The following is a 17,491-nucleotide window of genomic DNA, read 5'->3' on the forward strand; positions in this document are numbered from 1 at the left end:
GGCTACATCAGATTATCTCAAACTAAAATTTTTAGTTTTCAACATTTATATGTAGAGTGTTTTGTCTGGACACACGTCTGTAAGTACGTATGTGCGTGCACCACGTGTGTATCTCGTACCTTCGGAGAGACCAAAGAGGTCACTGGAGCCCCGGTCCCGGAGTTGGAGTTGTGAAGTGCTCAGGACTACTGAGGCAACTCTCTAGCTCCCTGAATTCTTTTCTTTCCTTCCTTTTTTTTTTTTTTTAGGTCTTTGTAGCCCAGGTTAGCCTTGAACTCCTGTCAAGCCTCCTGAGAAAATGGACCAGGATAACCTGCCGATGATCTTGGCAGAAGCCCAGGTGGGATGCAAACACCTTTTGTTTTTTCTTCCTGTGTAACCCTGGCTATCCTGGACTCACTTTGTAGACCAGGCTGGTCTCAAACTCACAGAGATCCACCTGCCTCTGCTGCAAGAATGCTGGGATTAAAGCTGTGCATTGGACTGGAGAGCTCATCATGTAAACCGATTGTCGGCTCTTCCAGAGGTCCTGAGTTCAACTCCCAGTAACCAACCATAGCTCCCAACCATCTCTGAGATCCGGTGCCCTCTCCTGGCCTGCAGGTGTCCATGCAGACAGAGCACTCATTCATGAAAAGGAGCGCACTGCGCCCAGCAGCTCCTTTTATGGGACTGGTTTTGGCCATGGCACCTGGCGCTGCAGGCATGATGCCTGTCCCTTCCCTTGTCCCAGCTGCACTGTCACTGTAATGGGTGGAACTGCACATTCAGGGAACCCCAGGCTGTGCATGGCACTCCCATCCCCTCACTAAAGCTCCCAGCTCTCCAGAAATGTCAGGAACCTCTAGTCTGTTCTAGGGGTTGCTTCCTAGTGGATTGCAGGCTTTGTTCGGGTTGTTTGGAAGCCTTTCTCTCCACTAGGCCACAAGGTCGCCGCAGAGCGGAGGGTGGCCTTGAACTCCTGAGGGCTGGGATGGCAGCTATGACCCCAGGATTGTTCTGCTCTCCAGCTGTGGGCCTAGAGGCCAGAGCCCACACATACTGGCCAAGTGCTGTCACTCAGTTATGTATCTGACCCATCTTGCCACATTCATTGCCACAGCCATATCCTGGCAGCACTGTGCCTCCACTTTGCCCGAGGCCTTGGCATCAATTGTTCTCTCTTGATCAGCGACAGAACTTATGAGACTTACACTTAACCAAGCCCCCTTCATCCTAGCCCTGGCCCTTGGGAGGGGGGAACAGCGGCATCCTTCTTGGTACAAGAACCTGGGAGAACACAGGTCTTGAGGATGACATAGTTGCTGTGTAGGCAGAATCTGAGAAAAAAATAGGAGCTGAGAAGGGTCCAAGCGGCAAGTGAAGGCTCTGTGCATGCTGGGTGTCTGTTGTCAGACCTGATAAATTCCTCCCCATGACCGGTCATCTTAATATCCTGTGACCGTGGGGCCAGGGCGTGCCGTCTGCACTGGCCACGGCGTACAGGACTCTCACCCAGCTCCCTCAGGCTCTTCCGGATTGAGGCAGCTAGAGAAGCAGTTCTGAGTGCAAATCCTACACTCTTCCCCCTCTCGGCAAGGGCTTTCACCAGCCAACCCCAGCCAGCCCAGCACACTCATGCTCCCTGTGTGTCACCTGGGAGAAACCTACCGTGGGAACAGGCTCAGGGTGAGTACAGACGGCAGCTTCCCTGCTGCTCCGTGACCAGAAGCCTCGGCCACCCACCCCCCCTTGCACTGTTGTCCAGGGTGGCCGGCAAGTCTGGGCCAGTAGATCCGACATGGTCACCACAGATCCTCTCCCTTTTCCCGCGGTCCCCACAGACACAGACCGCAGCACCCTCGCCACAGCCTTTATTGGGCGGGTGCTCAGCCGGGCTCCACGGGGCACACAGGGGCTGGGATGTCGCTCAGAGCGGGGCCCCTCAGGGTTGTTGAGGGTAACTTATGGCGCAGCCGGGAGGGCCCCACGCCCGGATCTCTATGGATCCCCTGGGCAGGCCTGGCTGGAGGGGGATGAGCTGACTCAGATAAGCTGGACTCTGGCGGGGTCTGTCATTTGGGCGCGTTGAATGGCAGAACCCGCTGGTTCATGGGGTTGTCTGGCGAGCGCATCCACTCCTTCTTCAGCAGCTGCTTCAGCTGCGACAGCCGCATGTTGGGGTTCTCCTGCTTCAACCGTGGCAGCTGCACCTCTTCGAATGCAGTGAAGGCCGCACGCATGCGGCGCTCCGGGTGCCGGTCTGCGTCCTCTGCCACACTACAGGCCCTTAAGTCAGGACCCAGGCCTGTGCTCCGCCCCCAAAGCGCGGCACTCCTCAGGCCCCGCCCACCCCTCCCACTCGGGGCCCCGCCCACCTGAGCACCGCTATGGCGTCTTCTACAGTGCGCGCCTCCACGCTGCCCTCCTCCTGTAGGCGCCGGTTCAGGTTCTCCTCCAGCGGCAGCTCCAGGTGGCTCTTGGCCTTCTCGACTGCGGGGAGAGGGGCAGGATGTAAGCGCCCGGCGGCGGGCGAAGTCCTCGGGGGTCCACCGTCCCGGGCCCGTGCGCACCAGGCTCCTGGCGCTGCTCCTGGCGCTGCTCTCGGCGCAGGGAGTCCTCAATCTGCGCGCGGGTGACCTTGGCGGGCGCCACACGCGGGGCCTTGCCGCCCTTGAGTCGTGAGTCCTCCTCCTCCAGCAGGCGCTGCGTCTCCTTCTTGCGCTCCAGCTGCTCCAGGCGTCGCTTCTCCTTCTCCTCCTGCAGCAGCAACAGGGGCACCATGGGCGGCTCTGCAGTCACATCCTGTCTGAGGCCCCAGGGTGGGACCCAAGAGGGCACTGCGCCCTCCTTCCCGACCTCTCAGGGCACCCTAGTGTGTAAAGACGCGGGCAGCTAAAGTTTTCACAATGGCACTCCGCATCCACCGCCCCAAACGCACAGAAAGGGGCAGAAAGGCTTGTCTGCACTCAAAAGTCAAAGGTATCTGAGGGCAGGTACGACAGCCGGCCTTAGCTTCTCCATTAGTCCAAAACAGCATCTTCTTGAGGACCCTCTGCCCCAGCCCTGTCCCGCCACAGGCCTCGCAGCCTGCTCTCCCGAGACTGCTCCTCAGGCTCTGAACATCCCACTCCTAGTCTTTCAGGGCCCCTTACGTCCCGAGGGAGGGCAGAGGGCCTGGGCAGGGTCTTGTGCCAGCTGAGCCCGTTCCCAAAAGAAGGACAATTTCTGGAAAGTCCCAAGAGCCTAGGACCAAGTGGTCATCGGTTTGGAGTGACATACACACATTCTGAGCATGGTAACCCTGGAGTGCCATGAGCTGCGGGGGAAGCTGCAGCAGGAGGCTCAGCTGGTCAGCCTGGGTCACAGCCGAGCCACAAACCCTGAAGGCAAAGAAGGCTGGCACCAGGCATCTCAGCAGCCAGCAGGGCAAGGCCCAAGGGGACTGTGGTGTGGTGTGGTGTGTGTGTGTCGCCATCTAGTGGGATGATCTGTCAGCACCAGCCCCAAACCACTCCAGTAACCCAGTAGGCCCAGGAGTCAAAGAATGAGGACACAACTAAGGCTAGGGACAAACATAGAGCCCCTTCAGCTGGCCACTGCACCGCAGCCCTCCGTGGCTACCTGGAGCCCCAGGACACTGCCCCACCCACCTTGCGCTGTTCCTTCCGCATCACGTGTTTGTCCTCATCCTTCCAGTAAGCATCTTCCAGCTCCTTCTGTTTCTTGGCATCAGCCGCTGCCTTGGCTTCAGCCCTCCGTGCTCGGGCAGCTGCCGACTTGCTGTTCTCGCCCTGGAACTTCTTGGGCATCCCTCAGCAGGCTGCAGGGAGGAAAGCAGGCCAGAGAGGGGCTGCACTGTGGCCAGGGCCCAGCCCTCTCTACAACTTACAGAACACATACAGAAGCCATTTTTTAAAGATAGGGTCTCACTATGTAGCCCAGGTTGGCCTAATAACACAATCCTGTGTGACCCTGGGCAGCCACTGGGATAGAAAGGGAAACAGTCCCACCAGTCAGCGTCTCTTCTCACATTAGAAAACCGAACCCTACCCACAAAACTAGAGCCACGCCCACAGCCCTCACTGGGAGATTCTAGGCTAAGACCCCACCCCTGAGCCACGGCCCCAGCCCCTCACTGGGAGATTCTAGGCAGGGGCTCTTCTGTTGAGTCTCTTCTGATCCCTTTGTAATAATTTTTTAGAGCTACGATTACAGTGTTATACAGAGACTACCACTGCCTAATCCAGAAAATGCCATTCCTATCAGCCGTCACTCCTGCCCCCTGCCCTAGCCCAACTGACTTCCCCTGACTTTGTCCCTGGAGGCATTTTCAGTCAACAGGTTATTCACCATGGGGCCTTCTGTGTCCAGCTGCTGTCACTCAGCACTGCGGGTTGTGTTAAGGCCTCAGTCTTTTCTGTGCTGGATAATACTCCACAGCAGCGCATGCCGCACGGAGCATCCACTGATGTCCTTATTTGTCTGTCACAAGTCACAGTCTAGAGGAATCCTGCATGGCTCCCGCCGCCAGCCATCTGGGTGTCCTGGTTTAGACTGCTGAGGTCCTGCACCCTGGCTCAGAAGCTGTGCCTATGAGCCTCACACTGGATCCACAAGGTGCGGGTGCACACACAGGCACCTCGGGGACCGACTCAACTGTAAGGCCCCAGAACCTTAACTGTGGGGTGGTCAGGCCCTCAGGTGAGGGAGGGGCCATGCTTCAGGGATTTCGGGAGCAACCCTCTTCCTGTCGGGTGTGGTGGGGTGTGCCTGAGATCCAAACCCTTAGGAGGATGAGGTATGGGGGCTGCCAGTTTCAGGCCATCTTAGCTACACAATGAGACCATATCAGAAAGCAAGAACACCAAAAATATCCTCACATAAAACGCACCTGCCCAAGGCCTGCAGCACGCTGGACCACTTCCCCACTGCCTTCCCAGCATCTCCAGCTTAGTGACCCCAAGTAAGGGTGACAGTCCTAAGTGGTCCGGGACCACCAGGATATCACCCCCATCAGGTCCTCTCTCTCTGTAAGACCCCTCTCTGGCCCTCCAAGAAACCCCATGCATCTGCAGTCACGTATCCTACTAAGAGAGCTTCCCAGTAGACAGGGGTCCATGAGGCTTCAGAGGGTGAATGACAGAGAAGTGGCAGGGCTGAGGATGCACTTATGTGGCTTTCAAAGCCCCATTCAGCAGCTGAGTGTGGGTGCCATGTGGGCAGGGACCTGAAAGCTGGCTGCCTTGTTGAAGCCATTCCATTCCCAGCAGCATGAAGGGCACCACCCACCTGTAGCCCTGGCTGGCAGGGGTGGGGTGGGGGGAATGGGATACAGACACAAGGCCAGTTCATGTTGAGATGGAGGGCTGTGACCGCTTTGTAGTATTGTCCTACCTCACTGCCTCAGACGGACCATCAGTCAGGGACAGAGCAGTGTGGACCAGGGCAGCTTGGGTCCCAGCGCTTGCTCTGTCCCTGTGGCCAAGGCACTCCTGTGTGCCTCAGTTTCCTCACAGGGGTACAGTGCCATGGGGCAGGCGCCAGAGCTCCAGCACAAGCCATCCCAGCTGGACCCCAAACCATCCTTGAATCCCAAGCTCCTTCCTGGGTCAGCAGCAAAGCTCCCCAGGGCTCCCAGAAGCACCCGCAGAAGTGAGGCCACTTGGGGAAACTGAGGCGCCCGACTTAATTCCCTGTTATCCATGACCCAAGTCTCCTAATCTCATGGCAGCCACACCTGCTTCCGTTTGAGCCTTCAAACCCTCCCATCAGCCCGGGGCCTCAGGACCTTCACACCTGGTCTGGAACTTTCCATTCTCCTGACTCAGCAGCGCTTCACGCTCCTCTTCTAACCCAGTGAACGCCTACTGAACCTTCAGAGCAGCCTGGGCACAGTCCCAGCAGACAGGCGGACACCCCTGAGTTCTAGGCCAGTCTAGGCTACACAGTAAGAACCTGACTAAGAAGCAAAGCAGCTCAGGTGTGTTCCCGGCACGAACAGGCCGTAGCCGCTGCCTTCCCCAGACCGGAAAGTTCTCTTCCAAGCGTGTCTTGGGGTGTGTGTTTGGGGGTGGGGGAGGTGGAGGGGCATCTGGGGCTATTTTTCTCCAGACAGAGCCCGTTTCTCGCTAGGCTGGTCAGGACCCACAATCCTCCTGCCTGTATTTATTCAACAAATGAACTACTTCATTCATTTAACAAATCGTGGTCGCCAGACGGCTGGGAGCATCAAGGAGGTGCGTGCATTGACGGCAAAGGGCCTCGCCAGGCACCTCATCAAGTCCGCACCAGCACCTCGGCTTCCCGACCTACGAACGACAACCAGCCGGAAAGACGTTCCTAGGTTGGGCACCACGGGCGCACGCCTCTATTCTACCAGCACTTTGCAAAGCCGAAGCAGGAGGACCACACCGAGGTCCAGGCAGCCTACGCTACAAAGTGAGCCGAGAGCTCCAAAAATCCTCTTCCAGAAGTGCCCCACGGTTTCCCAAGACGGCCAGGTTGCACGGCAGGAGGAAAGTTGCGAAAAACACCACCGCCACCTCCTCCTCCACCACCACCTCCTCCACCTCCACTACCTCCTCCTCCTTCACCACCTCCTCCTCCTGGAAGCCCTCCTGGCTCGACCTCGGCCCGGAAGCGGGCTCCCCGCGCGCTGCTGCGCCTGCGCGCCGGGGGCTCCCACCGCCGGGCACCCCGTCTCCGGTTCCGCCCTCGGCCGGCAGGACTGCGGTGCCGAGCCGCGCCCGCACGGCGTGCCCGCAGCCCGGCTCCGCCCGTGCCGCGGCCGCTCCTACCTCTTCCCCCGGCACCAGCCCGGTCGTCTGTCGATGACGTCCCGCGCCTGCGCACTCACCTGTAGGTGCGCGCCGTCATGACGTTCTGGGGTGCCGCCATCCTGGTAGAGGCTGTACCAACTGGCTTTTCTCTCAGCCGAGACACTCAGCCAGTGTTGTCAGCACGTCTTCCTTTTCTCAATAAAAATATTTCTTAAAATGTCGTGCTATGTGCGCATTTTAGGCACTGATGAACAAAAACGGAAGACAAAGACTTTAATCTAAGTAGTGACCTTACCAAGCTGGCTGCTGCCCGAAGAAAAGATGGCGGCGCCGGCCTCAAATCGGCCTGGGGACGGCGCTGTCTGGCCACCAGGGGGCGTCTGTGGCCCAGGCGGCGTGCGTGCCTGGCTGCTCCTGGGCTCTGCAGTGACAATGGCACCCCAGCGTTGGGCAAAAAATAGACTAGCCTTCTTCGTCCTGTCCGGGCCGGGAAACTGAGGCTCAGAAGTAGAAACTGTCTGTTTTTCTCTTTCTTTCTTTCTTTCTTTCTTTCTTTCTTTCTTTCTTTCTTCCTTCCTTCCTTCCTTCCTTCCTTCTCTCTCTCTTTCTTTCTTGTTGTTTGAGACAGGGTTCCCTGTGTAGCCTTGGCTGTCCTGGACTCACTTTGTAGACCAGGCTGGCTTCAAACTCACACACATCCTCCTGCTTCTGCCTCCCAGAATGCTGGGATTACAAGCGCGTGCCAGCACGCCCGGCAGGTGTAGATCTTGAATTAGACTAAAGTGAAGCCGGCAGAGCTGGGCATGGCATCCTTCCTCCCTGCACGGTGGGGTCAGGAGCAGGACTGCAAGCCTAGGCTAAAGTGACACTGTCTCAGAATAAATGAGGAGAAGTGACTTGCTAAGTCGCAGCTCCGGGGTGTCTGCCCTTACTGCCGAGGCGGCCCATCACGGTTACCAGCTCTGCTTTTTCTTTACTAGTCCCTCCACCCAGTCGGTCCGTCATATCTGGCTAATGAAGCCACAGGAGGATGGAGCCCAGCGAGGAAAGCATAGCTTCCAGGGAGGTCCCTCCGGGCGGGCTGGGTCATTCCGCCAAGGGCGCCTTTGGCAGCCGGCTGCGGGGACCCGAGGCCGCGGGGCCTTCCCCTTCTCTAACGCCTGCCTCGGCTCCCATTGCCCGCAGGTCTCCCGCCACCGCCTCCACGCGCCAGGCCCTGGCCTCCCGGCCGCCCTTCCGTCTCCTTCCCCAAATCGCCAGATCGATCCCGCCCAATTCTGCTCCCCGAGGCCTGTGATGTCGGGACAGGGGACCTGCGGGCTCTGCGGTGCTGTTTGGCTGCCGGGAAGAGGGGAGGCCCCAGGGCAGCCGGGGCCAGGCCGGCCCTTCCTGCACCCACCGCGGAGCGGGCCACAGCTCCCCCCTGGCTCCCGAACTGAGGACTCCGGGTCGCTCACGGAATTTGACTCAGATACAAACCGGTTGTTCAGCGTCTACGTGGAAGAGCGGAAGAGCGCTTCGTGAGGAGCCGATGTGACTGTGGACGAGCGCGACCAGGAGACCGAGGCCCACCGGGGCGCAGGTGAGGATTTGCGGGCCAGAGCCGCGCTTCAATAAAAGACATTAAAGTTTTTAAAGTTCCATTTTACTTGCGGTGTGTGAGGGTGTGCGCATGTGTGCGCACTTGTGTCTGGTGCATTAGTGTATGCGTGTGTGAGTGTACAGGTATTTGCATGTGGTGTGTGTGTATCGCCTCAGCCTAGTGCAGGCTGGAGGACACCTGAGTTGTCTTCACCCTTCTGATGGGCTATGACAAAGGCTGTGCACGGGCCGCCCTCCTTAGAAATGCAGTTCCAGGAGGTGCTGAGAAATTGCAGTTTTCCAGTCTAGGACGGTGGTGCACATCTTTAATCCCAGCACTTGGAGAGGCAGAGTAAGGTGGTTCTCTTGTGAGTTCGAGGCCAACCTGATCTACAAAGGGAGTATAGGACAGCCAAGAAACCCTATCTCAAAAAAACAAAACAAACAAAAAACAACAACAAAAGAAAAAGTAAAAATATTGCAGGTTTCTAGCCAGGGAGGACAATGCCTTGAGCATGGGACACTGTTGGGATACTTTAACCAGTTCCCTGATGAAGGGTTCCTCTCCCACCTGAGGTTCCCATGATTCATACCCCATCCTGATTCAGGTATGGGGACCCGGAGACTGGACTGTACCCTCCTCAGAGACTCTGGCCTAAATTCTGTTCTATGCTATTCTATTTGATTTTACTGAGAGGATCTGTGTGCCTCAGCTGGCCCAGAACTCAGAGGATCCACCTGCCTCTGGCCCACCAGGGTGTACCCCCACACCTGGCTTTGTTTGTTTGTTTATTGAAACAGAGTATAATGGGGCTCAGGTTGGACTAGAACTCACTCTGCAGCCCTGAATGACCCTGTAGCCTCTGTGTCCCAGGGACTGGGATGGCAGGCACGCCCCTTTATGACAGACTGGGCTCACACTCTAAATTCCAGCACTTGGAAGGCAGAGGCAGGAAGCTTTCTGTGAGTTCCAGGACAGCCAGGACTGCTCGGACAAACCTTGTCTCAAAAAACAAAAACATGCAAACAAGCAAAAAAAAAAAAAAGAAAAAAAGAAGAAAGAAGGTAGGTTGGGAAGATGGCTCAGAGGTTGAGAGCACTGACTGCTCTTCCAGAGGTCCTGAGAGGTTCTGAGTTCAATTCCCAGCAACCGCATGGTGGCTCCCAACCATCTATAATGAGATCTGGTGTCCTCTTCTGGTGTGCAGGTGTATATGCTGGCAGAACACTACATAAGGAAATGAATCTTAAAAACAAAGAGAGAAATGAAGTGTAGTTCGGGGTGTCTGTTGCTGTGAGAGGGAAGATGGCTCAGTGGGAATCGGCTCTGCCTCCATGTCCTGGCAACAACCTGAGCTGCCCCAATCCAGGTGGTGGCAGTTATGAAGGACAGACTCAGCTATCAACAGGTAGTTTAGTTTGTGTACCACTAAGGTCAGCAGTGATGTCAGAGACCCAGAGGACAGCCCTCCTGCCGGACCCAGGCCGTCTCACACTACTTCTGTTGGCATGGATACATCATAAGAGAGTCACAGAGAAAATTCGCTGAATAGTAGATGGTGTGGTAATATTTGGTAGCACTGAGAAGGCTGAGGGAGGAGAATTATCAAGCTGAGACCAACCTGGGCTATAGTAAGACATATACCAAAAAAAACGAGTTCAGGGCTGGAGAGATGGCTCAGAGGTTAGAGCACTGGCTGCTCTTCCACAGGTCCTGAGTTCAATTCCCAGCAACCACATGGCAAAATGAGATCTGATGTACATGCAGGCAGAATACTGCATCCATAATAAATAAATCTTAAAAAAAAAGTGGGTTCTGGGACTAAGTTGGTAGAATGCTTATAGCTCAGGGGGTAAAGTGCTTGTAGCTCAGTTGTTAGAGTGCTTGAGCCATAGCTGGACATTTTGACACCTACCTCTTACCCCAGGACACAGGAGTCTAAGGAAGAAGGACCAGAAATTTCAAATACCCTTGACTTTGAGGCCAGTGTGGGCAAGAGGAGACCCTGAGTCATTAAAAAAAAAAAAAAAAAAAAAAAAAGAAAGAAAAAAGAGGAAGGAAGCAAGCAAGCAAGCTAGCTGAGTACCTGGTGGTGCATAACTTTAATCATAGCATTTGGGAGGCAAAGACAGGAGGATCTCTGTGAGTTCTAGGCCAGTCAGAGGTATAGAGAGAGACTTTGTTTAAACAAAAACAAAAACAAAGGAAAGGAAAGGGGGAAAGAAAAGAACCTTGAAAAGTGCTATGTCTGTTTCCTCAAGTGACGGGCAGGAAGGCTCACTCTTGAGACACAGCACCTTAGGTACCTTAAGAGAAATGCAAACGTTTGTTCCTGATAATTCATTGCCTGTGTTTGTTATTAAACCTATTCATTTTATCTAAATGGTAAAGTTCACATATGACATTGGTTTGGTTCAATGATAAATTTGCCTTTTGTTTGGAGACAGAAACTCAAGTAGCCAGGCTGACCTGCTCTTGTTGATGTTGAGGGCAGATCTCTCTGTGTCCAACAGACTGGCCTCAAACTGAAGGATTCCTGCCTCAGCCTCCCGAGTGTTGAGAGCAGTGCCTAGCATACCCCAATGATGTTGGGGATGGACCCGGTGCTTCCTAGATGCTAGGCAAGCAGCCTACCGCCTGAGCTACCAGCATCCCATGCACTGAGCCCCTGGCACTCTATCAACTGAGCTGCTGCCCCAGGCACTAGTACTTTCTATGAAGTAGATTTCTCTGTGAAGATTAGGTTGTCCTCAAACCCTGATGCTTCAGCCACCAACATGGGGGCTGGCAGGATGGGGCTTGTTCCCAGCTCAAAATCAGTCAGGGACCAGCACCTCAAAAGCTAGGAGTAGAAAGCGTTCCATGTCCCCATTTTAAGCTGTCTTCTCCTCTGATACAGCACCTTAGGAAACACCTTGACGAACTTTCTATATGCTCCTCCCAAAAGGTACATTTTTCACACACTTGTTTGCGAAATTCGTCTACTCAGAATCAGGCCTTAATCTTCTGCACATGAAATACTTCTGAGGTCACGCCACCTCAGTCAGCAAGCTCAGCCATCCACAGCCAGAGCAAACTGGGTTATCTTTGACACACACTCAGTGGGGCCCAGAGGCACTGAGGAGAGGTGGGAGTGAGCTCAGGGTGGAGCCCCTGCCGAGAATGCCCCAGTGAGGGGTTGGGGGTGTGCCTCAGTGGTGGAGCCCCTGCCGAGAATGCCCCAGTGAGGGGCTGGGGGTGTATGCTGTATGTTTAGTTCTGTCTCAAGCAGTGGATATAGAAGAAAACAAAGCTAATGTGTCAGGGGAGAATGGTGTCAGTTCAGCTTTTAGCTGAATCCCAAATCCAAGTCTCTGGTCACACAGAGACTCCTTGTGGCTTGGTCACCAAGCCAAAATCACTATACCAGAGGAACCTCTTTCTTTCGTTCTTTCTTTCTCTCTCTCTCTTTCTTTCTTTCGTTCTTCCTATCTGTCTTTCTTTTCTTTCTTTAGAAAAAGAGAGAACTCTTTTTCTCTCCCCTTCCTTCCTTCCTTCCTTCCTTCCTTCCTTCCTTCCTTCCTTCCTTCCTTCTTTCCTTTCTTTCTTTCTTCCTTTCTTTCTCTCTGTTGGAATTTCAGGTAAAGCATACCTGACTGTGTGAGTCACTGTGATTTGGGTTTTTCCTCATTTGTTGAGAGGCAGGGTCTCTCACTACAGCCCATGCTGGCCTGGAACTTGCAGCAATCCTCCTGCCTTCACTTGCACATTGTGATTTATTTTTGTTGGTGTTCTTTTGTGTCTCTCAGTGATTTGTTCGTTCATTCTGTGTGCACGTATGCAACCCTGAGGATAGTGCTGGATGCCTTCCCTGCTCTCTGTCTGCTCTCACTGGCCTGGGTGGCCAGTGAGTTCCAGTTCTCTTGTCTCTGTGTCCCAGTGCTGAGATGACAGTGACATGCCTGGTGTGTTTTCTTTTTTAAATTCTGTGTGTGTGACTGCTCTGCCTGGTTGTCTGTCTGTGCACCACGTGCATTCAGTGCCCACAGAGATGGAAAGAGGGCATTGGGTCCCCTCAACTGGAGTTATGGACAGTTGTAAGCTACTGGGTGCTTGGGAGTTAATCCCGGGTCCCCTGAAAGAGCATCCAGGGCTCTTAGCCACTGAGCCATGTCTTCAGCTCTTGTGTCTGGTTTATTTGATCAATGTCATCTAAAATGAGACTTCAGTCTACACTCTCTGCCCTTAGTTTCCCACCTCTATTAAGCCCCGGAATATCCCACTGCCAAACTGTCTCAGTCACTCGGCTCCTGCCCTGTCCTGTCCTGGACTTTTCAAGGCAACGGCGCCTCTCCCTGAGGGGACTTCTGTGCCTGCTCGGTCACCTGTCTAGGAGGATCTTGTGCGTCCATTTCCTCCCAGAGCCTGGGAATCCCTGCTGGTTCCTGGCCCCACCACAGGCTGGTCCCTCCTTGGGATCCACAGTGGATCCAGATTCTCATCTGCCCCTGGGGCCTGTGCAGCTGCAGCCCCGCCTGGGCCCTCTCCCCTCAATGTCCTGGCTGTGACTCACCTGCAGGCATCTTGTCTCAAAACAAATGTTTGAGAAAGGACCAAATCCAGCAACCGCCCGGAGCCTGATGGGAGGTGGGCCGGGCGGGCATGAAGCCCAGCATGTGACGAGGCCCCTGGGGACACAAAGCAGAGAGGCCAAGGCCTGTTTGCTTTCTGGGGTTGACCCCTCTCCTCCTCTCCAGCCACAATCTGCTGCACACGGGCTGTGTGCACTGATATGGGGACAATCTGCAGACTCTTTGCCCACATCAAACATAAGCCAGCAGCTGCCATGTGGGGTCTGCTCCTGGGACAGGCACAGCTCCAGGGGGAAACTGAAAACCAGCCCCACACTCTTCCTTCCTTCTTCCTCCCAAACCCCATGTTTCTTCAAGACAGCATCTCACTATGTAGCCCTGGCTGTCCTGGAACTCAGTATGTAGACCAGGCTGGCCTTGAACTGTCAGAGAGCCTCCTGCCTCTGCCTCCCAAGTGCTGGAATTAAAGGCATTTACCACCTTGTCCAGCTCAATAAATATAAATCTTGTGCATCTTTGACTTTTTTCTTTTTAAAAATATAACATTCGTTATTTTAGATTGTGTGCACGTATGTATGCCTGGTCCCCGGAGATGGAGACGTCAGAAGTGGCATTGGGCTCCCTGGAGCGGTGAGGCACTCGCTGTGGGTGCTGGGAACCGAACCTGGATCCTCTGCGCTCTCAGGTCCCAAGCCATCTCTCCAGAACATCTCAGGATTCTTGTCCTTTGGGCAGATTCTCATGCGTTCAGGATGGTGTTGTGTGAGCTGCCTCCCAGGCTGTCCCTGATTGAATAAAGTAGCTTCTGAAACTATAGAGTTGTTTTTTGTTTTTTTTTAATTTTCAAATTTCTGAGTGAGTTCATTGACAATCTCATACTTTTGTACAGTGTTGTGTATGCTGTGTGGTATTGTTTGCCCTCTTCACACAACCTTGTTCCCCTCTCTCAGTCCTTTCCACCCCTAGATTTTTCACAACAAATAATGGTGTAACCTACCCAGCACTTCAAGATATAATACACTTTAGCTTCATGAGAACTTGTTCAAAACACTTCAAAGATTCTCTTGAAAAGATGACTCAGAGGTTACGTTTGCTTGCTGCTCTTCCTGGGAATGAGGTTTTGCTTTCCCATACCAGTAATCACCCATAACTCCAGCTTCTGGTGATCTGTGGTCTCTGGGAAGACTTGCACAGACACACACTCATATACATAATTAAAAGAAAATTTAAAAAGCCCTTTATAATTCAAAATAAGCAAGACTGTGGTGGTGCACACCTTTAGTCCCAGTACTAGGGAGGCAGTGGCTGGCAGATCTCTGAGTTCAAGGCCAACCTCATCTACAGAGTGAGTTCCAGGACGTCCAGGGCCACACAAAGAAACCCTGTCTTGAAAAACCAATAATAATAACAAATAAAATTTACAGGCACAAAAATGAAGTCCCTCCAGAGGTTGGTAAACCCACGGACTTACCGCCCACAGTGTGAAAAGGCGAAATCAGGTGGCAGAGGAGTCCCACGAGTGGTCCACTGCAGTGGGGTTCGTTTCTTCCCTCTTGAACAGTTCGGAGCTAACTGTGAGTCTGTGTGGTGCGCTGCGCGGAGGCAGCAGCTGCCGACTGCCTAGACAGCAGGTCCTCCATTCTCCTTGCTTCACGATTAAGTCTGTTAGACATGCTGGGCCAACATGGCAGAGAGCTATTGGACGACTGTCCAGGCAGCGACCTGTCCTTTGTATTTTTATTTATCTTGGAAGCCACTTGCCTCCACTTCCTGCTTATTCAGGTGATAATTTTGTTACTTTCCAAGTCTCTGATGGGGTTGAAGACTGAATAGTTATAGTTGTACAATTAAGCTTAGTTGTTTAGGAGTTAAGAAGATTTTTTTTTTTTTTTTTTTTGTCTAGATAGGTATTTTTAGGTTGATAGAGATAGATTTAGGTTCAGGACTTTAGGCTCACCAAGATAGGATAGATGTTGCTTTCTTCACGGTTGGCAAATACAGGTAAGTCAATGTAACTTTTATATACGGTTTTCCTGATTGTTTCATAATTGTTCTTACTGAAGGTAGTTTATCACACACAAACACACAAACACACTCTCACACATACACAGCCTTTTATTTTTTATTGGACTAAAAGGCAGAATGTAGAGGAATATCTTGTGTGTTCTATGGATGTAGCAGCTGTCAATAAAAAACTGACTGGCCAATTAGCTGACTGGACAGAGAAAGAGGAAGGGAGAAAGAGGCAGAGAGAAAGAGAAAGAGAGGTGGAAGGTGGGATTTCCTGAGAGAAACAGGAATTTTGGAGAAGGAGGAAGGCTTTTTGCCAGGAGACAGAGGGAGACAGACATGCCTCCATCCCGGGAGGCTAGCTGGCCACGTGGCTGGTGAGGAAAGTGGACAGGTTACCATAGATGAGCTAGTTGAGAGTCTGCCCAGTCTAAAAAGGTTAAAAGGTCTTGGCGTTATTTCATGGTCTGAAGGTCTTTCTTCGCCAGGAGACATAAGCTGCCGGCCATCAACATTAGACCTTCTTACACTTTGTCCTTTTATTTTTGTTGCAGAAGAAATGATGGGATTGTTCTTGAGGTTTGTTAAAAGTTTCAAAGCCCCAGGTTCACCACCCATGTTGGAAGAAACCAAGAAGACATTAACCCAATGAAGAAACAGGCAGCACTTTGCATCCATCACTAGCTTGGGGCTGGGGGGGGCGTCGACAGCCGCGGAACTCCAGGCAGACATTTCACAAGCCCCATTGTAGCCAGCCCAGCTCCGCGGGCAGCCCCCAGGCTCCACAGCAGCCCCTGAGGTCAGCACCTGCTAACCTCCCCAGATCCCGTCTCCATCCCAAGTGTCCACACTGAGCTTGCACACCGCCCACAGCTCCCTGCTGCCCTCCGCACGGGTTCTTTTCCCATTTCTGTTTTGTTTGTTGTGTTTGAGGTAGACTCAGGCTGTGGCTAGTCTGGAGCTGAAAGTGGGCAGGACTCAGATCATTCACAAAGGAGGGTGGGTGAATGGGATGACAGCCAGGAACCATCAACCCTTCTGGCAATACCAGCTACTCACACATGACGGGCAGGTGCTCTATGCTGAGCCAAGTTCTGCTCCAATATGCAAGATTTTTAGAAAAGCACAACTCAGGATCTGATCTGGCTTTGTGTTGCCAGAGCAACTGCTGAGGAACTGGCCAGGTCTCAGTAAAAACAATATGGAGAACCAGAGCGGTGCAGCCAGTGGGCGGGTTACACAGCAACTTCACTGGGTTTTGTTTCAGTAGGGGTGTGCTGGGCTAAGCTTGAGGAGCCCTAGTTCAGGAGGAGGACCCCAGTTCTCCCTCCACTGTAGGCAGGTTTGAATTCTGAATTTGTTTGTGGTTGCTGTTTGGGACTCAGACCATCTCAGGTCGCCCAGGCTGGCTCGGTACACACCATGAAGCCAAGGCTGACACTTGGAGCTTCAGCTCCTTCCACTGTCGTGCTAGGATGACTGACTGGAGTGTCCCACCCGGCAGGTTTCTGCATTGTCCCTGGAGCCAGCCAAGCCTGAAGCTGACTCAGCCAAAGGAACTTAACTGCCTCCTGCCGGGCGCAGGCTGGGCTCCATTTCTCCTGGTTCCTGACAGGGCCTCTGCTGCCCCAGAGCCATCAGGAATGTCCGCAGGCTCTTGGCCTGAGCTGCAGATGCCAAAATCAGCAGGGGAGATGGACTCAGCCCTGTAGGGGAGGCCCCACCTGGCCCTTTGGGACAGTCAGCAGGAGTGGGGGTGGGACATGGAGGGAAGGAGAGGGAGGCCTGGGCTCTATGCTCTGTCCAGGAGGGCAGCAACCAGGTCTTGGAGAGGGTCTGGAGTGAGAGTCTTGGGTGAGTCAGCAGGAGGAGCTTCTAAAATTCCTGCTCAAAGCACCACAGGACAAAGCTGCCGAGAACAGAACAGCCAGGGGTCTGTGCGTGCAAAAATGCTAAAAAAAATATTGGGAGATTGAAGTCAGCTGTGCTGTGAAGGACACCATCTGGGGGAGGGTGTGTGGCCTGCAGCGTTTCCATTCCCAGGACCAGAGGCCTGGACCATTCACACTCAAACACAGAGGAAGGCAAATTCCCGAAGAGCAGCCTCTGTGCTGAGGAGCCCGATAACATCCAGCAGCCTTTGTGCTAAAGGAGGAATGCGGTGGGGAGTAGGGGATGGGGGAGACTGGGCTGTGGAGCCAGGGAGTGGATATGGCTACCGGCCTCCTGCCGCTGACTGCAGGAGAGGCAGGCCGAAACTGGGTGAGACAGGGATGGTGGCTGGTGCTGCTGTAGAGGTGTTTGCTATGGAGATATGGAAAAAGAAGAGGCCAGACTGAAACAGAAACAGGACAGGCGAGAGGGTTTCGTAGGTGGAGGAACCTGCTGCCAAGCTGAGAGCGTGGGTTTGATCCTGCAGAGAACCAACTTCTGCAAGCTGTTCTCTGGCCTCCCTGTGCTGCATCGGTGTGATTGCATGCACACACACAAAAGACACACATTGATCCCAGCACTTGGGAGGCAGAAGCAGGTGGATCTCTGAGTTCAAGGCCAGCCTGGTCTACAGA

At 53.7% G+C, this 17,491-nt stretch overlaps 1 protein-coding gene across 3 annotated transcripts; it reads right to left on the minus strand.

Moving 5' to 3' along the window:
* Nucleotides 1-1,838: 1,838 nt before the first annotated feature.
* On the minus strand, nt 1,839-6,842 carry Ccdc124 (coiled-coil domain containing 124). 3 transcript variants are annotated; one of them, XM_021638165.2, is made up of 5 exons: nt 6,780-6,842; nt 3,633-3,802; nt 2,553-2,739; nt 2,358-2,472; nt 1,839-2,259 (listed from the first exon to the last, which is right to left on the minus strand). In XM_021638165.2, the coding sequence occupies exons 2-5, from the start codon at nt 3,789-3,791 to the stop codon at nt 2,055-2,057; spliced, it is 666 nt and encodes a 221-aa protein (XP_021493840.1). In that variant the 5' UTR covers nt 3,792-3,802; nt 6,780-6,842; the 3' UTR covers nt 1,839-2,054. The 3 variants fall into 3 exon arrangements, with proteins under 3 accessions (XP_021493840.1, XP_021493841.1, XP_060237976.1); XM_021638166.2 differs by lacking the exon at nt 6,780-6,842 and adding an exon at nt 6,561-6,700; XM_060381993.1 differs by lacking the exon at nt 6,780-6,842 and adding an exon at nt 5,377-5,510.
* Between the last annotated feature and the right edge of the window lie 10,649 nt (nt 6,843-17,491).

The sequence above is a fragment of the Meriones unguiculatus genome, chromosome 4, assembly GCF_030254825.1.
Source record: "Meriones unguiculatus strain TT.TT164.6M chromosome 4, Bangor_MerUng_6.1, whole genome shotgun sequence".
Lineage (NCBI taxonomy): Eukaryota > Metazoa > Chordata > Mammalia > Rodentia > Muridae > Meriones > Meriones unguiculatus.